The sequence below is a fragment of the Dunckerocampus dactyliophorus genome, chromosome 20 (genome assembly GCF_027744805.1).
Source record: "Dunckerocampus dactyliophorus isolate RoL2022-P2 chromosome 20, RoL_Ddac_1.1, whole genome shotgun sequence".
NCBI classification, from domain to species: Eukaryota; Metazoa; Chordata; class Actinopteri; order Syngnathiformes; family Syngnathidae; genus Dunckerocampus; species Dunckerocampus dactyliophorus.
This window is the reverse complement of record NC_072838.1, coordinates 17,401,125-17,428,849: the sequence shown is the minus strand read 5'-3', so window position 1 is coordinate 17,428,849 and position 27,725 is coordinate 17,401,125. Positions and strand designations below refer to the sequence as shown.

At 43.2% G+C, this 27,725-nt stretch overlaps 1 protein-coding gene across 6 annotated transcripts in view; it reads right to left on the bottom strand.

Annotated features, from left to right (window-relative positions):
• Positions 1 to 27,725, bottom strand: part of csmd3b (CUB and Sushi multiple domains 3b) — a 285,038-nt gene that overhangs the window by 106,831 nt on the left and 150,482 nt on the right. For all 6 annotated transcript variants that reach the window (XM_054763453.1, XM_054763451.1, XM_054763454.1 and 3 more), the window contains 4 exons: positions 25,191 to 25,303; positions 13,573 to 13,650; positions 3,555 to 3,642; positions 2,149 to 2,273 (listed from right to left, as the gene is read on the bottom strand). In XM_054763453.1, the coding sequence (XP_054619428.1) occupies positions 2,149 to 2,273; positions 3,555 to 3,642; positions 13,573 to 13,650; positions 25,191 to 25,303 (404 nt within the window). The remainder of the gene's footprint in view (positions 1 to 2,148; positions 2,274 to 3,554; positions 3,643 to 13,572; positions 13,651 to 25,190; positions 25,304 to 27,725) is intronic.

The following is a 27,725-nucleotide window of genomic DNA, read 5'->3' as shown; positions in this document are numbered from 1 at the left end:
GGGTGAAAATGTATCAATAGCACATAGCACATGCTATAATAAAATACCACATGCACCCTTAAGTTGGATTGACTTGAAATTTCTCACACAGCTCTACAGAAGACCCACCGTAACTTTAGGGTGTTTAGCCTAATCACCACCAAAATTCATACACTCCTTTAGGGGCCTGACAAGCGTACGTGTGTGAAATTTGAGCAAGATTGTTTGAAAAACATGGCCACCATCAAGCAAAATAATTTTTGGAAAATTAAATTGCGGAAAAAGTTACCATGTTACGAGAATAAAGTCACAATATTTTGGGAACTCATAACTCACAAAGCTGAAATAGTTGGAACATTTTAAAAAACTAACAAAACAACAGCAGAAATGGAGCAAATAGCTGTAATTTTACGAGAATAATGTCAAAATATTACGAAAAAAAAGTCAGTCTAATGAGGAAAAAAGTCCCAACTAGTAACATTACAGGGAAAAATAATGTCATTTTAGTAGCGCAGAGTTGAAATATGAAAGTTTTTTTTTAAGTCGTAATATTATGAGCAAAAACTCAATAGTTTTTAGAAAGTTAGCTTGGGGAAAAACTTTGATTATGAGAATAAAGTCAAAATATTATGGTAAAAAAGGAATTTAAAATGTTTATTTCAAAAGGCAATTTACAAAGATTATTTATTAAGAAGAAGTTTGTAGCAATAGTCGGCTTTTTCACCTCAAGCAGGAGAAAGTTTGGACACCCCGCCGTAAGCCATTGATCATTTGTCTCAGAGGATATCCGCATTACATGACTGATGTCTTCCAAAGCATTTTGACCACAACCCCCAGGGGGCGCCGCAGATGTGTCCTTTACAGTCATGTACGAAACCGTACGTAAATCTGTCAGATGTTGTTACTACACCCTTGGATTCAGTCCATTGGCTTTGTGTATTTCAGTTTCATAGCTTTCCAAAGGAACCCTCTTGTGACCCCCCCCCCTCGCAGCACAACTAGAGTTGCACCACACTGCAGATAACCCGTGGAAAGGCACCGAGGGGAGAAGATTGTAAACAGAGCCAGTCTCTCTCACACAAGCTTACGTTGGACTTTCCAGAGGGGCGTGGCGACTGCTACATACTCGGTCGATCTTAGAGTCCAATTATTGTTTCAATACAATTTGAAAACCTTGAATTGTGTGAGCATTTCTCCGATAGCAATTTGGTCCCACGAGCCAGAAAGAAAAGCTCAGGATAAGAAATGGCTTTTACGTATCTCTGTTTTTTCAGATTACAACCTCAAATCATCCAAAATTGAAGAATAAATTCCCCACTCACGAGGACTGCTTTATCTAAAATGAAATGTAGACATTTCCCATTTGCGTTGCCGATTGATTATTAGCTGACCGACGAAATAATTCCCTTCATGGTGCACACGGGGATGCACACACACCCTGTAAAGTTCTATCTTCAAGAGTGTGTCTCTCCAGCCAAGCAAAGGCAAAGCCCCCTGAAGAGAGAGAGAGACGTTGACAAACGACTTTGGCATTTAACGTGACGGACCCCTCCGTCTTTGTCTGGCTCCGCTATCGGTATGCAAGTTTGAGTGGGAAAAGCGGCTGTGTGAAAGTGTGAAAGCGGAGCCAGTTCGGCCAAACCGAGCGTCTTTTGAAAGTTTTCTGAGCAGATGAAGAGTTGTGAGGAAACGGCAGCATTCCTGCCGGCGTGTTAGTGAGGTGCAAGCCAGCGGTGATATGGTGTGATGCTTTCTTCTTATCCAAGGACAAAAGGCCACGGCCAGACACTGGCTGCTTTGCAGAAAGTCCACATGTGGCGTGGTAGGAGTCCTTCATCTGCTTTTGTTTGTTCTTCCTCCATCTTGTCACAGTTCAATACAACCTGAGGATGTCATCGCTCAGAAAGTGCGAGTGAACGCGGGGCTAAAACGCTGAACAAAGTTAGTTCATATCTTACAGTATGTCAAAACAATCTCTGAAGTCGCCGGCCCGTCTGATGTCATTCCCGACCCGCATTTGTCCCTCGGGCGCCAGTTGATGACCCTGATTGATAGTATTGTGTAGTATAGCATATTGTCCTTCAGCTGCGCCACTGCAGTACTTCTCGATGTCTGCCTCACCGCACAGAAAAATAAAATAAAAAAACCCCAGAATATTGTTGTCCTTACCTTTGCAGACCGGCCTGTGGTCGCTCCAGGCGGCGAATACTTCAGCTACCCTCTGGCAGCTGATGCTTTTGCTGCCTTGGAGGACGTAGTCTTCATCACAGCTGAACTGGACCACGCCGCCAATGCTGCGCAACAAAAAGTGAGAAGGTTTGCTCCCGCTGTGCAGACATACAGTCGACATGCATGATAGATGATAGACAGGAGCTACTGTGGCCACGTCCACACATACACAAGAATTCCTAAAAAAGTACAATTAGGGGTGCACGGTAATTATCGGGACGATATGAAGGAATTATGACATCATACCAATAAATCCGATTAACATTAAAATAGCTCAGATAACCCATCATTTAAAGAAACGCTCCAATGAGGAGTGCAGTACTGTGTGGGTGAGCAAATCAAGCACTTCTTTTTTCTCCTGCCTGTGATGTTAACGTCCTGTCGTAACGTCCCCTGAGCTCACTTGTAAACAAACATTTGCTTTATGAGAAAGACATTTCGCTGTCTAGTTGTACCAAATGCTCTGCAATGAGGGGCCACCTGAAACACCAGCAAAGCTACGACGCCTGGGACTTATTGTGCCGCGACGTTTGGAAAAGTGCAAAAGGTTTGCCAGAAACCCAAATACAGTGCACCTTGCTGGGCCGCGCCGGGTGGCTCCTCCCACTCTATACTCCTGTTCTCCTGACCGCCATAGCGGCACATGCGCATATAGTGCACTTTGCTGGGCCACCGCTCTACACTCTGGTTCTCCTGATGGTAGTGATGTCATATTTCATTAGGACTAATCAACAGGTACAGTTGGACAAATCCTAATTTGTTGGAACCCTTCTTACCCCCACAGTTTACACCTGTTGGAACTATGTTGCTACCCAAAACAGCAGCACCTACCGAGTAACCAGTGTCAAGTATTATGATATTGATGACCTGGATGAATGAGAAGATTCACAGGCAGTATGAATAATATTTGGGATGAGGGGACATTGACTTTTCCGGCGATTAGCGTAGACTTTGTTGCACTCGCCCCCCAAGGTTGAGTGAGTCAATGTTTTTCTGCATTTCTCCACTTTAGTCATTTTAATTAAACTACAGTTTAACTTAAGTACTTTATATCATCATATATGGATATCTTCTTTTCTAAAAATCTAACGTCACAGAGACCCCTCCCACCCCTCCCACGCATTTACCATAGGCACCCTATCACGTGAACGTAGGCCGATTTTTCAACACTCCAATTTCACGCTAAATTAGGGAATTCTACTAAAATAATAAGCAGTAGAATCAGATACTGACAGTAGAAATGACCTTAAAGACCTTGACACAACACCAGCATCTCATAGATAATTATGTTTTTAAAGAGCTAGCTAGCTATGTTCTGTGTGTGCAGTTTCTAGCTAAGGCCGTACCTGAAGTCGTTGCCGTGGCGTTTACCGTTCTCCGGCTCTCCCGGGTCCGGGCAGGAGTTTGAGGCCTGTCTCACGCCGCCTTCGTTTACTACAAGGACAACACGTGGACAGGCGTGGACAGGGACAAAGTCAAGAGGGAGCTAGCTTCAAATACAGGAAGGATATTTTCATGTTCTTTTAGTGTTTAAGCACAGCCATGCTGGTGAGAAGACATGCAAGCAAACAAGCTTTACTTTAAAAACATTCTGCAGGACCTTCAAGTTTTGCAAGGAAAACATTTATCGCAGGAACAAAAAACAAACAACCAAAAACACACCAGATAGGATATCAGTTCTTTAAAAACAACACAAGGGTCTTTTGACAGCCACCTCAAAGAGAAAAGGCGCACACAACAGTGACAACACAGCAAACGCACATCCGACACGACGCACGCCACCTGTGTCGCCCTCTGACGCTGCTAACGTTTTTTTCTCTCAACATCTTTGCCTCGTCTCGTTTGCGTCACTGTCTCGGACATTTTTTTTGCTTTGTCACTGGAGTTTGCAGAAGTTGGGAACGTCGCTGATGGCTTTGCTTCGACAACTCTTGAATGAAGTCCTTCCCGAGGCCTCCAACACGACTTTAAATACGTCTAGAACATTGCTCGTCCTTCTGACGCCAACGGTGCGTTCACACCTGTCATGTTTGGTTTGGTTGCAAGGAACTTTGGCGCGTTTGCTCTGTTTGCTTGCGTTTGTTGAAGAGTGAACGTGATCAACCCAACGCTGGTGTGAAACAGCAGAGAGTAGGAAGGCGTACCCAATCTCGCCAATCGGAGCCGACTTAAATGCTAGCAACTGAATCCTTGCCTCATTGTGGTGCAATACCTCATAATAATATAAAAGTAAGAATAATAGATAGAACAATTACAAAATATATCAAATAAACAGGCTCAGACACTTGCAACAAGTGCTTGAAGACACTTTGACACAAATATTTGTTGCTTTTGTGACAGCTGAAATATCTTAACAACTATACCGCACCTGCAACAACACAATACAGGTTTTATATATATTTTACATCAGATTAACTTATTTACAAATATAACACCATGAACTATTTACAATTTCCACATTTGGAACTGGAAGATGTGTGTGCACGCGTGTGCGTGCGTTCCAGCGTGTGTGTGTGTGCATGTGCTAAAATTTTCCACCAATGCGTGACCTTCTGCACGCTACACTCCTCCACACTCTCCGACTTCCTCCTTCCTGCCGTGTGTGCTTCTTCTGTCCTCATGATCCCTGCCGAGCTCTTACCAAATGCACCTCCGCCACAGAGTGGCCCTTCTATGGCGTTAAAATTGCATTCAATTGAAAGTCAAATGCATTGGTGGGGAGTTGCATCATCACCTCTTTACGCCTCTCACGCAAAAAAACGTAAAAGACGTATAAATAAGTTGTTGGGATCGGGCGTTCGGGTTTATAAAAGCAGAACTACGTCTTTGGTATGGAATGCGTTAATACACGACTCATGTGGGGTTAACTAGCAAACGCCGCTGGGACATTTGTCTATCGATTTCTGCCCAAATTAAGTGGAATGCGTGCACTTAAAGAATAGTCAAATCCTGCACATTTTGGCACATTCCATGTGTTGTGTTTATTAATATTGGTTATTTTTGGTTGCTTTTTTTAATGGGATATGATTTTACTTATATCATTGAAGTATTTAAATGACTAATCTGTTCAATTTGCATGTCACAAAATTCCACAAAAATAAAAATGAACTATAAATAAACCAAAATAATAATAATTTTCAAAATCCAAATTAAAATAATAAAAATTGGTCATTGTTGGTCAACATGTAAACACCCGACCCTACTTGAGAATGGGTCTCGGTCCACTTGCAAGTGAACTCTTGTGTGGTTCGGTTCACTGAAAGTGACATGTGAACGCTATATGACCCGTGTTAAAATGACAGCAAAAAAGCACGCAAATATGACGCACGACGTGACCGAAAATGCGTTGGCAGTGCTGCCCCTCTGCTGCGCTCTACAAGCATACTTTACAACAGGCGCCCATTACGATTAGTCCATCGCGACCTACCGGTAGATCGCCAAAGTAGTTCGGGTCGATCGCGTAAACGCCACTTTGTAGTTGTCATATGACATCAGTCAGCTGACATTAAGCTCCCATCCTGATTCGCTCTTGCTCCCCCGCGGCGTTTCAAGCTACACACGGAAATGCAACTTCCATCTAACTCGACTAAGGATGCTTGCATCTATAACAATATATCTATAACAAAAGTTATCTGTTCACAAATGTGACCGCAGCCTTCAAGCCTTTATTTGCATTTCCTCCACTATGTCTCTGCTCTTTTTACAAGTTTTAGGAAAAAAGTTAGGAGATACATCGCTGCCGGCTTTGCTTTGACGAAGCTCGAGTGAAGTCGCTCCTGAGGCTTCCATCCGACGCAAACAACTTTAGAACAATCACGATTCCGTGGCGGTAACACCCTGACTTATTGATCAATGATTGCAGCACATGTAGCCCTTCGTTAGCTAGGAACCATTGCCATTTTGAGATTATTTGTACAATCCCAAAGTTCTCAGGAGTGGGTGTAGAATTAGGGCAGCATCTTCTACCTCCTGACATTCCTGAAGGGAGAACACGTGTCGGCGTACGGCTGCAAAGACAACAACACGCCACGGGGTACTTTCTTATTCACGCCGCTGTGTACTTTAAGCTTTCATTCCCACCTTTTGATGCTGAGAACAATATTCTCCACATGGACTATTTTTGTTGAATTATTAAGGGTGTTGTGTTGACTTTTTTCTTTGCAGCGTAGCTGTACCTGTTGCGTTGCCTTATCCCTGTAAGTTGTGGTGAAAATGCATTGGAAGACATGCTAGCATACTTGGAACACAGATACCCTCAACGTCTCACGATCATTAGACAAATGATCAGTGACTTATGACTTATGGACAATAGGTGAGTAAGACGTTTTGCTTGATGGCGGCCATATTTTTCAACCAATCTTGCTCAAATTTTCCACACATGTGCTCGTCAGTCCCTTAAAGGTGCGTGCCAAATTTCGTAGTGATTCGACCACGCGCGCTACCGTTACAGCTGCTGTGTTACAGTTACCAAACTTTCAAGTCAAGCTCACTTATGGGGGTCAAACTTTAACAACAGCGCCGCCGTGTGGTGCGTTTGTCAGAAAATACTAGCTCAGGCAACACAGCGGGGGTGCATGTTTTGACACATGTTCACCCTTTTGTGTGAAAGCGTTAGCTTACACAAACACACTCCTCTATCCATCCATTTTCTATTCCACTCATTGTCATTAGGGTCGTGGGGGTATGCTGGAGCCTATCCCAGCTAATCGCATAGACAAACTGGACAATTTGGAGTCCCCAATGAATCTAACATGCATGTTTTTGCACCGGGAGAACATGCAAACACCACGCAGAGATTCGAACCAAGGTCTTCCCAATCTCCTGCCTGCGTGGCCAACATGCTAACCGCTCGGAAATGCAGCCAGTCCTCTGGTTTGGTATGATTCAGCCAAAGACAATTTTGCCTTGTTTTTTTTTTGTACATTGTCTCGTTTTTTGTAGAATACCGCACGTAACAAACTAGTCCGCTTGGCCTGCACTGTATCCTGGTGCCAAACCGAGCGCCCAAGCAAGGCACCCTACGTGCTGCTAACTCAACATCACTGAGTGTGACTTCTCAATAACCCGCCACGGGGCCAAAGACAGTTGTGAGTGCCAGCAATTTCCTGAAGAAGGTGAGGAAAAACGATGGAATTGGATCTTTACAAAGTCTGCATTAGCAATAGCCTCGTGCGTTCCTCATTTATGGTTATTTTGCACTGTTTTCTGCATGTACAACTATAATTATTCTCTACGGTATAAAATGCATTTTTGGCTAATATTTTTGGGTGTCTGGTGGGTCTGTATTCATTTAGTGCTTTTAAATGGATGTTGTTCCTGTCTTAGCTTCACACAATACATAATAGGATCAATTAGATGGCTATAACGTACGTATGTTTTGCTGATGTGTTGAAAATCTTTCCTGGTGACTAGCTAGCACGCTACTAACGCTATTTACATCCATTCTCGTCTTCAGTCATGCTAAGCTGCGAAGCCGCCAGCCCAGGCTCTGGCGTCGTTTGGCAGACGGTTGCTAGTCTTGCGATACCTGGTGCACGTCTCAACAACCGATTCATCTCAGGATTTACGGCCGATCCTTCTGGATCCAGGAGGCTGTGACCGATGCATCCGCACCTCTCGCTTGTCAAACTGGTCACAACCTTACTAATAATAGGCCGTATTCAATCACGAAACAGCATGCTTTATGAATGAATATGTTTTTGAAAAACCGTGATAGAGTGAAGCGGGGAAATTCAAAGGGCAAAGTGGCGAGGAGTTACTGTACAGCAGTGCTTCTCAAATAGTGGGGCGGGCCCCCCTGGGGGCAGCGCGGCGAACTGTCTGGGGGAGCGTGAGAGGCAGGGAGGACTTTCAATGTTAGTGCAGACCTGCCAACATGTGTGAATTTGTTATACTCGGCGTGCAATTTGGCTTCTGAATACGCGTATTCTTCACTGCGCTCTATTTTGCTGCATTTCGGTGCTTTTGCTTTCGAGTTCAGGCTGTACAGTACACCCAATACTATTTGAAAAACCTTCTTGTCCTCCAGTGGGGGCATGAGTAAAGCAAAGCAATGAGAAGGCCTGCTGCACAGCTTCATACTGCGCAGGTGTGCCTAATGTTGTGGACGAAGAACAGACGTTTGACAGCAGATGCGAGGCGAGTCCATGTTAATCAGCGCGCCTGCCATTGGTTCAGATGTTAATCTTCCTCTTTTCTGACTGGTTTGGCAAGCTAACCAAGCACAAAACGCAATCATACACGCGTGTCCGTCTTGTATTTGCTCATACGTCATATCTGTTTGGGACGTCTTTGTTGTTTGCGTCCCCTCCGGTGCGCCTTTAAATAGTCCAGATGGTCAAATTAGCCGCTCCAGCAAAGCAACAAACTACCTCGTCCAAACAATACGCGTACACACAAGCCAGTAGCCGCCACCCGCTACTGTATGTACAATACACCGACGCGCTTGCTAGCTTGTCCACACTGTGGGCGTGGCGGGGAGCTAATAGGAATCAATGGACGCTGTTAATTAACTCGACAACTAAAAACAAATGGTCTTTGCTGCTCATGCCAACGCTGACGATATAAATGTCAACAAAAGTAGTGATGATATGAAGCACGCGTGAGGCAATTAGCAGGCTAGTCGCCATGACGACGCGCGGCACAGCTGATTGGAATGTCATCGGCCTGGCAGGTAATTAGTCAAATGGCAGCTGCAACATTTCAAAAAGGCTCTCAAAATGGATGCTCAGTAGATCCCCGCCATTACAGAAAAACTGAAAATAAAATGCAAAAAAACCCACTAAAAATGCAGATTTTTCATACTCTAAACCAGGGGTGTCCAAACTTTTTCCCTAAAAAGGCTAAAAAACCGTTTAAATATATTTAAAGACAAAGCTTTATTTTACTATTAGTTATTAGGATCAACATTTCATCTTCTCTTTACATTTTGCCTTTTTGCTCTTTTTTTTCTATTTTTGATCTTTTCTTTGGTTCATTTTATTTCGACGATGTAAAATCCAGCTTGTGGTTGAATGCTGGATATTATCATTATTAGTGCATATTTAAGCTAATGTTTTGGGGGGTTTTTTTGCCTAAATTAAGCATTCCCAAGCATAAAAATTGCCAAATGAACAAATGAATGAACTAAACATACTCAAAGACGTTGACGCAGTATTGTACGCTGGTCACTAGGTGTCAGTAATGTTACTGTAATGTTGGCTGAGATGCGCAAACAGGCTTTTATTGCAGGTTGGAATGATCTCAGCACAGGCACAATAATCCCCTGATAAAAACACACGCTACTGTTGTGGCCGTAGCCCATGCCAAGCTAAAACTCAACTCTGAACCCCTGACGTCACTTCCTGTCGGCCACTCACTCTGCTCCCCTTGGGAACACACACAAGTTTATGTTTTAAATGTCTTATTTTCTCTTATTATGTCTACTATATTGGGTAATACGGGTGTACGGGTGACTATAGGGGTGTTATTTCATGTCTCGAGGGCTCTACTACTTAAAAACCGTATTTAGCCAGTCCTAAACAGGTTTTCTATGCTCTAAACGTGATAAATAAGGAATCCTACTTTGTGGGGCTGGAACCAATTAACTGTGATAAACGATGTATTACAGTATAACTTCCAGTATGTCCAATAAGTTATTTCATTCCAGGACTATAAAGCTGAGCAGTGTAACTTACCCCCACTGGTTTGACAGGTGGTCGGTGGTCAATTAAGAGCGGGAGAGAAGGGTGCGTGAGGCGCACGCATGTATTCATGCATGTGGAATGCGCCCTTGGAAGTGTGCAAGCTTCCCGTGTCCACGCATGACCAGGAGAGCTAAAATGTGCACAGGACTTCTGGTGTGGCTGTCTTTCACACTTGGGCGGTGTTATATTGAGGGAGTGTGAGCGCAAGCGCTTCTTTCGAGGAGCGGAAAAAGAAATAGTGTGTGAAATGCGCAGCTAAAATATGTGCGATTAAAGTGGCCGCTGACAGCTTCAATGAGTGAAAGCTCGCTGACACACAAAAAGAAAAAAAAGATAGCGCTCGTTTCCTCTTACCCGCGCCTTTTAAGCGTCCAAGTGGCTTTTTACCCGAATGAAACCATATCAGCGCGTCCATTTTCACTTTAGCAACGACGGTCAAATGGTTTGTGAACCATTAGCGCCCGGCAATGTGACCATTGTGCCTGTGAATAATTCCACCGGGGCTTTCATTAAAGCTTGGAGCAGGAAGGAAAACCTCCATTTGTGCTGTTTTAAATGCTTTAAAGCCACAACATATTATTTTTATAGCTTAGCTTATTCACGTGAAACATCCCAAAATGTTCATTTTTAGTAACAACGCATTGCTTCCATAACAAATCCTACTAAATCCCAAAGGAAAGAGAAAAAGTCTGGTAAGGTGTCGTGGAAAATGTCGTGGCGTGATGGCGGAAAGCCGCTGGAGTGGCGGAAGAGCCACTTAGGCAAGGTAAACACTTTTACAATGCCCGTTTTTGTCTTCTTCACTCGCTTATGTTGTATTATTTCTTGTTATTTTGGAACCCTTTGCAACGTTTAACAACAAAGTGGCTTGATGGAAAACCACTTATGTAGCCGTGAAGGGCTAATGCTAAGCTAACAGGAACAAAAACCTCCAAAACAAACCAAAAAAAACCATGAGGTGAGTATACGTACATTTTTAAAAGATCAGTTTAATATTTTGGTCCGGTGTTCCCTCGCTACATCGCGGTTCCCCTTTCACGGATTCGCCGTTTCTCAATTATGATTTTTTTTTAGCAGTGTATGAACGCACGTTGTGTTCTGTGTCCTTGTGGCGTACCACAGCGATCTATCAGTGCTCTGTTGTGTGTGTCTGTTATTGTATTTCCTCCTGCTACCAGTAGAGGGTGCTGTACACGCACCTCGTGCCAGTACGTGCTTACGTGCCTTTACGAGCATATTAGGAACCCACAGTAGGCTACAACAGTCCTTATTGGCTAAGGGAGAACCCTCCCATTGTCTTCTGCGCCCTGATTGGCCGTAGAGCATTGTCAATCAATCAATCAACCAACCTCCTTCGTGCTGTTCCTGTTGTGGTCAATGGTCGCTAACAAACTAGCTAACTGTGTGAGCTGCTGGCTAACCGCCAATAAACAAGGGAAGAAGAAGAAGAAGATAAGCGGCTTCAGGGCGCCATTGCGGAATAAATGAATGGGCTCAAGGAATACGACCAGGAGGACGAAAATGCAACGGCAGCAGCAAAATGTTTTCACAAGGATACAAAAAGGCTGCAGCCAAACGGCGGCATGACGAGGCACGGTCAGCGGAACTTTGAGAGTGTTTAAACAGTAATTGTACAAAAATAAAGTTGGCTACTTTGCAGATTTCACTTATTGCTGCACTATTTTGGGACCCTTTGCCCCGCAATAATTGAGGGAACACTGTATTGTAAAATGGGATCATTCTTATTAAGAGAAAAAAAACAAAGAAAAAGAAGGCTGTTTTTAGTAGGACGTAGTTGCTTTATGGACAATCATACGCAATCATTCATTAAAATGTGGGGGAAAAACAATAGTTAAAAGAGCAACAGCTAAAGTGGATATATTGGTGTTGAATATTTAAGTAAATCATTTTCTATTTATTCCATACACATTTTAATGACATTTGAAAGAATACTTAATTTATGCCTTATTTAAAATACTTCATTTTATAGAAACATTTAAAATATTTTATTAGAAAATGTATTACAGTATATATACTGTAGATTGTTCTGTTGTTTTGCCTAAATGAAGCCTTTTCAAGCATAAAAATGGATAAACAAACTAAAATACAAACATAAGTGACGGTAAGCAGAGCTAGCTAAATCGCTAGTAAAGCAAAATACAGTCGCCCTCGCAAAATTGTGGCGTACATTTTTGAAGGTAACACGCTAAACAGGACGTGCGCCAACCGAGGTGCCACTGTGTGTTGCGTAGAAGAGTAGAGAGGCAGGAGGTGAGCGGGCAGCAGGGGGCGCAAGGTGGCATTCAAAGCAAAAGCACTGGTGGACTACATCACGGCAAGCAATGAAAACATGCATACAACGGAAGCCAAAATCAACAGAGAAACAAAAAAGCAATACTTCAAACAACAACATTTGTGCTTTAAAAAACATATGAAAGGTCCCGTATTACATGAATTTGAATGATAAAATCTCACAGGTTCTACTAGTCAAGTGCTGGAAGTACTGGAAGTATGTTGTCCAAAATGTAGCCATGATGTTGGAATTTAGACCGTTTAAAAGTGCTTTTAGTCGGCACTCCTGGGAACACACCGTGTTGCGTGTCTGCAGCTTTAATGCTCATGAGCTGTCTTTGTCCACGCCTGTCACAGTCCGACTGAGTGTGTGTCTCTAAGAAGCACTATTGCGCTATTATTCACTTTTTGCACTTTTTGGAATTAATAAATGAATAAAGGATTGCTGTTTTGTGGTCTAGTATTACTTAAAACATATTGAAATATAAATGATATGGAGTATTCTGGTCACCAGGTGGCAGTAATGACACAAAAGATGGAGCTTACATTAGCTTACATGCCATTACCGTAACACTGCATGAAGTCATGAAGTCAGCCGTGACATGTCCCACATGATAGAGTAAAAAAAAAAAGTTCTCCTCCCAGCCGGTGTGGAAGTGGTAAGGTTTTGGTTTTTTAAGTTAAGAAGAAATAAATTCGAGGCTAACTGGTTAGCTCGCTAGCTAGCGGCCCTCTCGAGTCCCTGCAGCATAAGAGTGAATGACAGGAGTGTAAAGGTGACTATAGGGGTGTTATTTCATGTCTACAGGGCTCTAAAAAACTCTTTTTAGAACGTCGCAAACAGGTTTTCTATGCTCTAACTATAAAAATATTCCATTCGTTAACACTGAATCCTATATTGAGGAAATTCATTGAACGTGGTCGCGTCTGGAACCAATTAACCGCTATAAATGTGGGACGGCTGTATTTGAAGTTGTGTAGCAAAGCCTTTACAGCTGGGGGTGGGTCAGAGACGGTATCATTTCCATGAGGCAGAAGACTTTTCCTTCATGACATCATAAAAAGTCGCAACTTCGAAACGGAGCGTCTCACAAGTGGAGCAAACAGTGAGGGAGGTGATGGGTTTTTCTCCCATAAAAGGACACGTATTTCCATGAGAACCTCATTAAAAACTCACTTTTGCATAATAGGGGACCTTTGATATGAAAAAGTTGTTTTTGTAAGGGACTTGTGCGTATTGTCCACGTAAACCGGACGGCTCCGTGGCACAAAAGCATTGAAAACAGACATTTTTAAGAGACAAAAGCAGGCAAATCAAACCAAAAAAAGCAAGGCCATCATCACACGTTATTTCATTAGCCACAGTGACATGAAGACATGAACTCACAGATTGAAAACTTGCTGCTGGAGTCTTTGCCAGGGAACAATTTAACGCCCCGCGACTTAAAATCTACCGATCGCTTCACTGCAGAGGAGAACAAAACAGAGAGAAGAAGAAATAAATCACAACAGACTGGATAAAAAGGTGAGAATCCTAATAAATAAGAAGAAGAATGGAATGGAAAAGATGTGGCGGGGGTTCTTCCGCCTGTTGATGCTGAGAGAGGGAAGAGGAGGCCACGTAAAAAACACTTTTGCATACAACCACACCTGCCAAGGACAACCAGGCAAAAGATGGACGTGGAGGTCTTCCCACTAAAACCTGAGTGGAGCACCAACAAAAGCAGCCTGCATGAAGCAGTGTGATCTCAAGCCCACTCCTCAGCGTTAAACAAATAATGAAAGCTGATGAAATGCTGAAAAATGGCCATCATTAACGCGGTCGACAGGCGTCACTTCAATAACGACCCGGCTAATTTATGGAGTGGCGACAAAGAGCAGATGTGTTAATGGGCTGACATTATTGCAGCGCATTCAAGGAGGCTCACATACATGTGCACTTTCCCGCTATTTAATCACGCATGCTTAATTTGCGAGCCATTCATCAAGACATTTTTTTTATACATAGAAAACACTCATCCCATTCAGGGTCACCAGCCTGCTCTGGGGCAGGGTTCTGATCACCTGTCAATCACACGTGACACAAAACCATTCACAGAACCTTCCATAATAATCATCTCCTTTAGACCGTGGTAGGATGCTCGAGTCCCGAATAGAAGGCACAGAAGGATGCAGGATGACATGAAGAGTCCACAATAAAACTGGAAAAAAGGTGCTAACACAAGTCCACTATGCTTGACATTGAAATATACTGTATGAGTATTAATCAGTAGTAGTAGTAGTAGTAGTAGTAGTAGTAGTAGGAAGCTTGAAAACTGTCTGCTGTTCTAGATCTATGAGTACTAGTTAGTAGTAGGAGTTGTCAGATGCTCCAGTACTGAATAGAACCCAGGAGGAGAGAGGAGGAGAGAGGGAAAACAAGGAGTCTTCACATTAAAGTTAAAAAAAAGGTTCCAACCTTTAACTAGTCCACAACGTCTGCTGTTGCCAATCTATTGCTTTTAACAGCATAGCGACAGGATGCTCGAGTACCGAACAGAACCCACAGCAGGACACAGTCTTCATATTAAAACAGAAAAAGAGGTGCTAAACACTAGTCCACTCTGCCTGCCATTGCAGTCTATGACTATTACTTAGTAGTAGTAGTAGTAGTTGGATGCTCGAGTACCAAAGAGAACCTGCAGAAGGATACAGGGAGAATAAGCAATCCTCATATTAAAACTGAAAAAAAAATAAAGTTGCGAACCACTAGTCCACTATGCCTGCCATTGCAATTGTAAGACTATGAATCGTAGTGTAGTAGTAAGATGCTAGACTACGGAAGAGAACCTACAGAAGGATACAGGGAGAATAAGCAGTTTTTGCATTAAAACTGACCAAAAAAGATGCAAACCACAAGTCCACTAAGCCTGCCATTGCAGTTCCATGACTATAAGTTAGTGGTAGTAGAATGCTCGAGTCCCGAAGAGAACCCACATAAGGATACAGGAAGAATAAGCAATCTTCGCAAAAAAACAAAAAAACAAAACAAAAAAAAAACTACAGTAGTATAATATAATGTAATATAATATGCCATCTTATATATTTATTAATCAATTATTACATTCCAAAAATAAATAAAAATATCAGTTAAAAAGATTATTTTTCTGTAAAAATTGTCTTCATAGTGCTATGTCAAATTTGCAATCATTTCTAAAAAAGTTAGTTAGGTTTAATCACACATTCTTTTTTCTAATATTCAATAATAAAACCATAAAAAGCATTCAGAAACTCCTACAAAAGCCTTGTGTGAATTAAAGTTGTTGCAAAGTTTAATTAGTTAAAAAAAGAATAAAATAGAACTGTTTCTGCGTGTTTACATGATCTGTTGTGTTTCTTTTTCAAGATAATTATTCCAAATCTAATTGTATGATAAAAAATAAGAGAATGAGTCATTAACATTCTCCCTGCTAATTTGTACGTACTGTTTAATGGATGGATGGATGGATGGATGGATGCATGGATGGATGCATGGATGGAATAAATGGCTGCACGTGCGATGCATCAAGCCAATGACGTGGCTGACACGGTGCAAGATTATTTTGACTAATTACAATAAAGCACGAGAATAAATATGTTAGCGTTACGCGTTCATCACCTAGTTGTGATTTGTATCGACGCTAATAAAAAAAAAAAAAAAGGAAAACGGGGTCTGCCTGGGTGACTATAGCGCTATATGAAACGCTGGTTAGCATGCGTGTTAAAAGCAGCGTGAATATGCATCAAAGCTAAACGTCCCCGTGGTGATGCGCTAACTGCTGCAGCGCTAACAACAGATGGAGGGCCAGCTGCATTCAACTCAACCACACTCATCACCTTAAATGCTTTAAAAAAAAAAAACTAACAAAAAAACCATTCAAATAGAGCAGAAGTCTCTTATAGGAACAGACTTTTATGCATATTTGCAAAGAAGCGGGTCTAATATTAGCGAAGTGCTTTTTAAGAATAAATGTAGGTGATTTTTTTTTTTTTTTACTTATTAATAGAACACATTAGAGCAAGCAGACACCCAGGGGCTAAAACTAGGTCCTTTTTATTTTTAGCAAAACTCACATTTTAACACCAAGGAGCTTTTCCTAACGAGTAGGGAGGTTATTTAAGCAGACAGACAAACATGCACTATTTTTCCATGATTTATGAAAGCATGGACAAATGATACATTTTAATACCAGGTAGTGATTGTAACAGGCGGGGTTTGTAGGACAGGGTAGCAGAGAAATGGAGATGATGTGGGACGGTCTTGGTTCAACGTTGCATGGAAGTCGGCACCAGTACCTCTGGTTAGCTGGTTAGGTTAGGTGGCCCCCCTTTTCTAGAAGGGTGACCGGAGGGTGTGTTCCAACTACAGGGGGATCACACTCCTCGGTCTCCCTGGGAAAGTCTCCAGAGTTCTGCCGAGAAGGGTACGGCCATTAGTCAAACCTTAGCTACAGGAGACGCAATGTGTTTTTTCTTGTGGTTGGGGAACACTGGACCAGTTCTACTGGAAGGTGCATGGGAGTTTGCACCACTAGTCCACATGTGCTTTGTGGACTTGGAAAAGACATACAACCGTGTCCCTTGCAGTGTCCTGCTCCGGTAGTACGGGGTAGGTGGCACGCTACTATGTGCCATTCAGCCCTTCTACCGTCGAAGCAGGTTCAAGCCTGTTCCCCGTGAACGCTGGCCTCCGCCACGGCTGCCCTTTATCCATCTTAATAGAAGCCGATAAGTTGAGGGTGTCCAATTTGGGATGATGTGGTCCTGATATCCTCATAAAAATGTGAGCTCCATTGTTTTCTTGGGCTGTTTGCAGCTTAGTGTGAAGCGTCTGGACTCAGCACCTCCAAATCTGACGCCATGGGTCCCAGCTGGGAAAAAGTGGATTGTGCCCTTTAAGTTGGGAGTGAGGTTATGCCCCGGGCGGAGGTACCTTACCTTGAAGTACCTTAGGGTCTTGTTCACAAGTGAGGTAAGGCTGGAGCGTGAGACCAACGGGTGTATGGGTGCAGCGTCTGCAGTGATGCGGTCACTGTACCAGATCGTCATGATGACAAGAGAGCTGAACCGGTTCCTGCCCTCATCCATGCTCATGAGCTTTGGGTCGTGACCGACAGAGCAAGATTGCAGATACAAGCGGCCAAAACGAGTTTCCTCCATAGGGTTCAACCTAAGAGGTAAGGTGAGGAGGTTGGTCATCCGGGAGGGGCTCAGACTAAAGTCACCGTCCCTTCACATCAAGAGGAGCCAGTTGAGGTGACCTGGGCACCCATCTGGTGAGGTGTTCTGGGCATGCCCGGCCCAAAGGAGTTTCCAGGGATTATGTCTCGCAGCTGACCTGGGAACGCCTCAATGCCTCCCAGGTGGAAGAGGAACAGGTGGCTGGAGACCGGGCTTCCCTTGTGAGACTGCTGCCCCCAGGACCCGGACCCGGATAAGCGGGAAAAAATAGAGAGAGAACGGGAAGGTGTTTGCGATGTCATCCAATTTTAGTCTGCTTATGTTGGAGTCGTTGCTTGAAAACAGCAGAACTCTCCAGTCATTTAGGGGGTCTCTGACTCGTGGTTTTGCAGTAGGTCCCGAAAAACATCAGAGTGGTGCTGCCACAGAGAGGATCTTTGACTGAATATAAGCACACACATGAGCAAATGCTACGTTTTTCAGACATATCCCCTCCCCCAAAGGTAGCTTAAACATCCAGTGGTGATGTAAACGTGAGAACTGAGAGTCCTGCATGGCTGTGCTCATGTTTAACAAATGCCTTTCCCAACCAGCAGGGGGCGTCTTGTCTTGGCTGTCAGAGTTGTCGTCCATTTTTTGATGAGCTGTTGTGCGAGCCAAACCAGCAATCAGCACACATGAACTGACCGGCGCACGTTCCTACCCTCTTTTCAGTTTGCAAACAGACGAGCCAGGCGGCAGCGGTGGAATGCACGCGTCCCCAAAATAATATCGAGGGCGCTGAAGGGTTAGTTTGCAGATTTATGAGCTCATATGAACGTCCCCCGGAGGCTTCCTTGTCTTGACTAACGAGGCAAAGCTGCAGATTTATGTCTTGAGAAATAAGTTAATTGCAAAGCACGCACGGTCATGGATGATGCAGACGCTTGATCATGCAAGACGAGAGATGCATTGTACTCTCAGTGAACTCCGTGTACACGATGTACACGCCACGCACACGCCACGCACACGCCACGCACTCCTCAGCATCCAAGATGGCCGCCCCGCCCCCTTCAGGGCATCTCAGACTTGAATCATATTTTCCGTAGCGGCACTCGCCGACTGACTGACTGATGTAGCGGTAGGTTGCCATGGCGGCGGCTGACAAATAGTGCCGTCGCTTGTTCATTAAGAGCCAATCACAGCCCCGCAGACACAGAAAGTCATGAATAGGTAATGTGCAGGGATGACGACCATGATGGAAGCACGGGATTGGTGGCTTTCGCCTTTGGGTAGGAAAACAAATTGCTGGTGCCTAATACACGCACACGCACACGCACACGTTGACATGTATTTACAGACATGCACAAGACGCCTGCCAGGTTACTTCTGCAGGGTTCCCTTCTTTCTTTCTTTATTATCATGTGGAGGAGTAATAGTGCAAGTACAAAAATGAAGACTTGTCACACTATTACAAGAAAATAGTCACGTTTCTCTCAACAAGATAGCTTCAGATAGATCAATATCAATCACACTGAGCTCTTCAGACTTACATTACAGTATTCCATGCCGCTTCTCCTCGCTGATCCGCCCTCTCGTCTGTTCCTGTTGCTGAATTTATTGGTATTTATGTTTCTTCTGTTCTTATTCATTTTCTTGTGTTTTCTTTCTTTTCTTGGGAGAATGAACAGAATAAGGATTTCATTGCGTAGCATAAATGCCTGTTTTACTGCGCATATGACAATAAAACTCTTCAATCTTGAATCTTAGGGTCGCTGGGGTACGCTGGAGCCTATCCCAGACAACTTTAGGCGACAGGGGGGAACACCCTAGACTGGTCGCCAGCCAATGGCAGGGCACATATAGACGACCATTCACACGTATGGACAGTCGGCAATCAAGGAACCTAACATGCATGTGTTTGGCATGTGGGAGGAAACCCACCCACGCACGGGGACAACATGCAAACTCCACACTGAAATGCCCGATGGTGATTGGAACCCTTGTCTTCCCGATCTCCTGACTGTGACTGTGTGGCCCACATGCGGTATGTTTGTACATGACATTATTGAGTCAGCTATGACTGATTCTGGAGGCATTGTTAACATGGTCCCCTTTCAATTCCTGTTGCAGCTGCTGTATTTGTCAGACCACTAACATCTGTGATGTGACATGTTTCTGGGGGCAAAGAGTCAAATAAGAGAAAACGTCTTTCTAGGTATTTCTAGTAAGAGTAATAAAGCACTCATTTTGAACCCCCCAATACTTGGAATGATGGCAACACACTGCAAGCTTTGGGATGGCAAGGACTTGAAGACATGGCCGACATGTTTGTGGAGAGTTCCGTCACCTGCTTCTTCTTCTTCTTCTTTTGCTTGTGCTCCTTCTGTTTCTAGTTCTTTCTTTCTAATTCCTTCTCCAACTCCTCTAGATGATCTTATTCTTCGTCTTCTTCTGCTTTCTTCATCATCTTCTTCCATTGTTTTACTCATCCTTTGTTTCCGTTTCTTCTTTGTCTAATGTTTCTTCTTCCCCGTTTAAGCTTTCTTTCCTCCTTTCTCCATCTTCTATTTGTTTTATTCTTCCTGTTTCTTCTTCTGTTAGTCTTTTACTTCGTCATCTTGTTCTCTCCGTTTCTTCTTCTCCATGTTCTTCTATTTGGTTCTTCTTCTGTTTCTTCTTCTTCATGTTCTTGTATTTGGTTCTTCTTCTGTTTCTTCTTCTTCATGTTCTTGTATTTGGTTCTGTTTCTTCTTCTCCATGTTCTTCTATTTGGTTCTTCTTCTGTTTCTTCTTCTTCATGTTCTTCTATTTGGTTCTTCTTCTGTTTCTTCTTCTTCATGTTCTTGTATTTGGTTCTGTTTCTTCTTCTCCATGTTCTTGTATTTGGTTCTTCTTCTGTTTCTTCTTCTCCATGTTCTTATATTTGGTTCTTCTTCTGTTTCTTCTTCTCCATGTTCTTGTATTTGGTTCTTCTTCTGTTTCTTCTTCTTCATGTTCTTGTATTTGGTTCTTCTTCTGTTTCTTCTTCTTCATGTTCTTGTATTTGGTTCTGTTTCTTCTTCTCCATGTTCTTGTATTTGGTTCTTCTTCTGTTTCTTCTTCTCCATGTTCTTCTATTTGGTTCTTCTTCTGTTTCTTCTTCTTCATGTTCTTCTATTTGGTTCTTCTTCTGTTTCTTCTTCTTCATGTTCTTGTATTTGGTTCTGTTTCTTCTTCTCCATGTTCTTGTATTTGGTTCTTCTTCTGTTTCTTCTTCTCCATGTTCTTGTATTTGGTTCTTCTTCTGTTTCTTCTTCTACATGTTCTTGTATTTGGTTCTTCTTCTGTTTCTTCTTCTCCATGTTCTTGTATTTGGTTCTTCTTCTGTTTCTTCTTCTACATGTTCTTGTATTTGGTTCTGTTTCTTCTTCTTCATGTTCTTGTATTTGGTTCTTCTTCTGTTTCTTCTTCTTCATGTTCTTCTATTTGGTTCTTCTTCTGTTTCTTCTTCAGTCGGTGTCCCCTTCTGTTTCTTCACCATTCATTCTTCACCTCCTTCTACAGAATTAGTTTCTTCTGTTCACCTTCTTCACTTCCTTCTGCTATTTGTTTCTTCTTCATCATCATTATTATGACTGTAGAGGTCCAGCAGTGTTTCACTCTTCATCTTATAGATAAAAGGCAGGTATGAGTTGCACGTACAGTAACTGTCGACTGCACTGTGCATGAACACCAATGATAATGTAGTGTAGCATGTCATTATTTGCTCTTCCTTATCCATGCTATACTTAAGCTCTGGGATATCTGTTGATGTCTGGTAAGAATGAATGCATCCAACAGTAAGGACACAAGCTGACCTATTTTGAGAGAGTTGTATATAAGAAAAGCGTAACGTATTAGTCCTGTGAGCTGTTGACATGTTCCAGCGGCAGCGTTAATGGAATTCATGCTCTTTTCTTCCTTGTACCGCTGGGAAGGAGAGGAAGAGCCGCTCTAAAAGCCACTGGTGCAGACGGCAAATACGATGCATCTTCATACACAAACTATGAATAAAAGATCAAACCTGTGCCATAATTAATCCAAACCTAATAGCTTTTTCCCTCTCTGTTAAACTGCCTCGAGGCCTAACATGCTAACAGGCCAACTTCCAAGCCGAGCGGGAGAAATGATTGCTTTAAAGTGACAATAAGTAACAATTGACCCTGAAGATACTGTAAATGCTTGAAAAGGATGTTTAATGATACGCTGCCTTGTAATAACAACAATGGAGTCAATGTTGCTGTTACTGTGGCGACCACCGAACGCCGATCGGAGAGTTATGTAATACAGGTGGACCTGCCTGGATGCCTCCCTGTCTCATTTGTCTCAACTACTGTCAAACAAAATGAAAAATACAAACAGATGGTGCTTTTGGTTGTTATCTGTAAAATAAATACGTAAAATACATTTTTATAAATAACTCCATATTTTTTCAATCATGTGTGCAATTATGCTGTTTAAATTTAAATTACATTTTAAAAAGGTCATTTATTTCTTACTTTAAATAACATTGACACAAATAAATGAAGATACATAAAAAATATATCAATAAATGAATAAATGCAGCAATTCTTACATGTACATCGCCCAGTATTCATCCATTACACACTTCAATGTCATGAACCCCACCTGAGACAAGCCACGAGCCACGTCGCCTGCTGCAGGCTTCATGCCTCCGTGTCGCATGGGGTGCGTGCGTCAAGGCCGACGGCTGTCTGAATGTGGCGGCTGTTATTCAAAGAGCAGCTGATGACACTAAAGGCCTAATTTACGAGCATACTTTGTTTGCTATACTGCATGTGTGCCGGCTCACACCAAAAACAGCAATATCATCGTTGCGTAAATGCAGAATTTTGCACGGACGTGCACCTAATCAGCCATAAATGCATGCAGAAGTTCATTATAAGCTAGTTAACGACAGCCATGACCACAGTCCACCCCTTTCTGGCCCAATCTGCCTACTTTTTATCTATTCTCTCATTCACCACTTCATCATTTAGGGAGTGGAGGCACAATTAGATGGTAATGCAAGCCAATTGGCTGACCTACTGTGGCTACACATGCGCACACACACGCACACGCACGCACACACACACACACAGAGACAGAGAGTCACGCAAAAAAGAAAAAGTCTGACCATCTAGCTGGCAGCCTGGACAGCCAAAGACTCCCTGGGAGGTCTCGGAGCAGCGTCTTACAAAGCCAAGCAAGCGCCTGCCAAAGCACATTTGTTCATGTGGTCTCTCGGGGACAAATTTGGAATTGTTTTGATGCCGTGGTGACTAAACTAAAATAACCCCGACTATTAGCGTGGCACCGTGGACAGGGTGCGACGGCGAGGTGCGGCTGGACACAAGAAGAGTGCCCAACGTCTAGAATGACTTACGGTGGTTAACAACCGCACCGTTGGGCAAATGACTTGAAAAAAGTCATCAGTTACTGTATAGTTACTAGTTACTTCCCCCAAAAAGTAACTGAATCGAGGCTGAGCTTGCAACTCTGCGTTTTCTTGAGCGTGACCACAAGCTGTTTAGCTTCCTGTCTGCCTTCACCTGCCTTCATTCAAGGCAGCCACAAGGCATCAAAAGGCCGCAGGATTATTACCTGCCGTCTTCGCCAGACGTTTGCGTACCTAATCAAGTGTCCCGTGAGCTTATTGCGCCTCGTAAATAAACCATTAACATAAACTAATCACACGTTCGGGAGGTTTTCGGATGTGGCGGATGACTGACAGCTGACGGCGGAAACCAGTCCGTCAGACAGCAGCCCGATCAATCTGGAGCTCGTTAGGAAGTCCGCTTAATTCACCCAGCACCTTCTCCGACCGATTCATTAACCGGCCTCAGTAACCTTTTCAAACCGATTATGGATCCATCAGGATCAATTAAATCATCCCGGGGGGTGGGGGCCTGGTCAGTTAGTCATCCAATCAGAAAGTAAACATGATGACGATAATAAAATAAAAATAATAAAAACAATAATAAAACAATGTTTTTCGATCATCATCCTTCGCAATGGTGAAGTATTGCATTTTGATCTTTTTGGTTTTGTTTGGCTCGAAAATCCATGCATGGCTTCAAATTGATTAAAGAGTGACACGTGACAAGTTAGCCATGATGATTAAAATGATTAAAAGTCGATATGAAAGTGATTGAATTAGTTTCAGTGTCAGTTTCAACCATCTGGGCACAAATGAGCATTAAAAAACAAACAAAAAAACCAAAACAAGCTATGAAATAAATCATACAAGTCGCACCGAATCTTCAGTTCCATCTTGGCCGCCAACAAAACAACATCAAAGAAACATCAAAGAAAGATTTATGACGTTTTATCCACAGCATTGACGCACTGCTTGTATGACTTTAATAAAAAAAAGGCTCACCTTTGAAGATTGGATTGGATTTCATAGTACAGTAATAGCATCTCCCCCCCCACCATCAAATGCCACAGGTGTGCATCTACCTCCGTATGAAATAAAAACAGCCGTTTTGACCTTCCAGCTGCGCGAAAGTGAGTGGACAGCAGGCCTCAAGCACACGTCATTCCCAAACACAAATACTCAAGGGCAAAGTGTCAATTCTTCAAATGCTCGGTGCACTTTGGCGTGAGGATGCGTGGCGACAGAACGAATGTTTGGCACACAGCATGTGAAAACTGAATGGTGGGACACAAAAAAAGCAGCAAGAGCAGCAGAAAGAAGCTCGCCAGGGAGCTAAACAGAGCGATGTCGTGGAAATAAAAATAGTAACACGCCGTAAAAGCAGTTGATCAACTGTACAAGGGAAGTGGAACCATTCATTTGTTTGCAAGTTAACAAGGAAGTGGCTAGCTAGCATAACAGCGGACAAACAAGATTTTTTTTCACTTTTTTGAAGAAAGTATTTCTTTTAGGCTGCTGGAGTGACGATGGATCCATTTATCCATTTCTGGAATTTAAAAAATACAGTTGCTTGTTGAACGTTACCGTCCGTAAACCAGGAAGTAGCTAACTAGCAAATGAACAAAACCCAACAAATAAACATTAATATGGCTCTCTCACTTTTTATTTAGTTTTTTTTTGGAGTTTAGGTCAGCAAGGAACCATTTATGCCACCTGAGAATTAAAAAAAAAGATGGTGCAGTTTCATCGTTTAACATCATCATCATCCGCAAACTCAGGACGTGGCTAGCTGGCATACGAACAAACACAATTAATACAAATGTTTTACAAATACACTTTTTCTTTTTTTCTACTTTTGGGGAGACATTTATTTATATTTTTGAGGTTTAGGTCACGGAATGGAATGGGATATGGAATAATTGATGCCACCCTAGAATAAAAAAACTGCAGTTCCATCATATAACGTTATTCTGTGGCAACAAAGTAGCTAGCTTGCGTATGAACGGACAAACTCACACCAATATAGCATCAAAATGATTTTTTGTCAACGTTTGTTGCATAATGTTGTGTTTCTTTTTGCCGTTTGAGCCTCAACTGAACTATTTATGGCATCCTAGCATTAAAAAGACTTTCAGCTCCGTCGTTTAACGTTATTCCGTGACAACAAGCAATGGGCAACAAACGCCAATGCAGCAGTCCACAACATTTTTGTTCATCTTTTTTTTTCCTTTTGAGTCACAAAAAAACAAAAGAGAAAGAAAACAAGGAGAAAGCGTAAAGAAATAGCGTAATGTTTGTGAAGACTTGCGTAAATAATTCCTGGCTGCCCTCTGTTGGCCACTTGCAGGTAATGCAGGCACTTGTCCACTTCCTTGATAAGCCTGTGATAGTGTTTCAGTGTGGTACATTTCCGCTGGCACACTCACCTTGATAATGAGCGCTGAATCCACGGTAGCGGTGGTTGTTGTCGGTGACGAAATGCAACCTCAGCCAGTTCTTGTTGCTGACGACGGGCGAGGGCACGTTACTGCCCGACAACCTGCGACACACGACACCAGGTGCATTCATAAGTGATGCGGCAAAACACACGATGGCAGCATAACAACAACCCTCACAAATGGATGAAAGGTTCCTGCCGTCCACCGGACGGTATGAGCAGCACAGCTCTCCTGCTGTGAGAGAGGGATAATCATTACGATGATTCTAATATATGCTTAGAGGGTCTCAATGGCGCTTAATGAAGTAGGAGATGATCGTTCTTTTTCTTGCACAGATTTCCCCTGCTGCTTGCATGAGGAGGACTTGACCCAGCAGTTCTCACTGCAGGGCCGTAGTTCCAGTCCAGGTAACACTAGACGCAATTATGGCTTCCCTTTCATCGAATGAACACAGGGAACGGCCATTTTTAGGACACATAACATGCTTCAATATTATTTCCACACAGTGATGCACCATGCTAACACAATCACAGACTTGCACAGTGGTACTATACATCATGTACACAACACCAACGCTTGCAAAAATTGCCAAATAAGAACACACACACACACACACAACTATTGGCCATTGGCTGGCCACCCGTCCAGGGTGTCAGCTGGGATAGGCTCCAGCATACCCCCACCACCTAATTAGGATAAGCAGCATAGAAAACGGACGGATGGATAGAACATCTTAGCCCCAAAATTTAGCATTTCTCGCACACATTTCTGCACAACGACTGGCTTGCATTGGATTGTTCACCAGCACAGACCAGAAAACTGCGTTGTGAAAGCTGCTAATGTTGCAGAAAACCCCCAAAAGCATATATTTCATTTTGAGTTAATTGTGTTATTTGTGCTAAACGAAAGGACCGTTCCCTTGATTTGAACTAATAGCACGCTTTAGCGAGCATCCACGCTGCTTCAGTGTGTTAAACTTTATGCTCATCCTTTTTATGCGCCGGCAGTAAAGCATTACGGCAGCAAATTTATAATAAAAAAAAAAAAAAAAGGAAGGAAAAAGGACGAGCGAGGACTCCCGTGTGATGGATGAACTTCCCGGCGTGTTGCAGATGAGCAACATCCCACACCAGCCGCCGCAATCATTGTGACACTTCACCAACAAATGCACTTTATATTCAAATAAGTCCTCATCTCTTCATATATCTTTTTTTCCCCTGCGGACTTCCTGGCCGGGGAAGCTCCCGTGATCCGTCTGTCCGCTGGCGTTCGTCATGTTTACGGCGCTTCAGTCACTCCTGGTGGTGGCGTCATTACCCAGAGTGCCTCATTAAAGGCAACATGCGTGTGGCATATATTAAAGCATAAATCTATACAGGCCAGTGTGTGTGTGCGTGTGTGTGTGTGTGTGTGTGTGTGAACAGCGATGGCATGACATTATAATCAGGGTAGAGAAAGCAGCCCGCTAGTGGACGAAGGTCAGCGGTGAGCATCTCCTGCAGTGGAAAATCTCCATTCAGATGGAAGGAGGCTAACTTAAGCTTCTAATTTGAATCATGACTTGGAGTGCATGAGAAAGCAGAAGAAATGAGGTTGTTGATATTATGAACAAGTACTTTACACAACACAGCAGCAACAGAAGTGATGTTGTAACTCGAGATGCACCAGGTCCTCATTTCCATACGAGCGATATGACCCCCACAACCGATCTTTTATATCTACTTTTTAAATTTAGGTTTACCTGTAGTTTGTGCACACCTGGGCGTAGGAAGGACTGGAACTAATTAGGATTGGACCAACTGTACCTAATCAACTATCATGACGCTACCACAGCACGAGTATCAGGAGAACCCGAGCATAGAGCGGGACCCAGCAAGGTGCGCTGTATTCGGGCACACGACGCCGGTGTGCCGCCACGGACAACCCTGGCAAACATTTTGCACTTTTCAAATGCCGCGGCACTGGCATTCCAGGTGGCTGATAAGGTTTTTTGTGTGCCAGGTGGGTTTTTTCCCCTCGTTGCGGAGCATTTGGCACGTATAATGTCTTCCCTGAAAGTGAATGTATGTGGGGTGTTTCTCGGACGTATCGCTATGACGTCATCATTCCCTCATACCGTGCACCCCTGGTTGTAAAAGTAGTAAGGAGCAAATTGTGCGGCACCCGTGATTTCAGCAGGAACCATTTGAAGCGCAAGCAGAGGTAGACAAAGCTGCTGCAAGATGAGCATGCTAGTTTGCTCTCGTCTTTTGTGAATATCTTCAAAGTATGGGAGCACCACGCATCATCCGGCCTTCCATAATGTGCGACGAGTCCAAAGTGCTTTGAAAGCAGACGCTGTGCCTCAGGAGAACACGTCGCTGTGTCGTCGTGGACTGGAGCCACCGACGTGGATTCATGATTTAATAATGCTTTCGTCCACCTGGCAGGAATGCAGAAGACTTGGCGGAGGCTGGCTGCTGCAAGCCAGGTTGGAGAGATTCTCTTCAAGAGAATTCAGGAAGGGGACCCACTTCTCCCTTT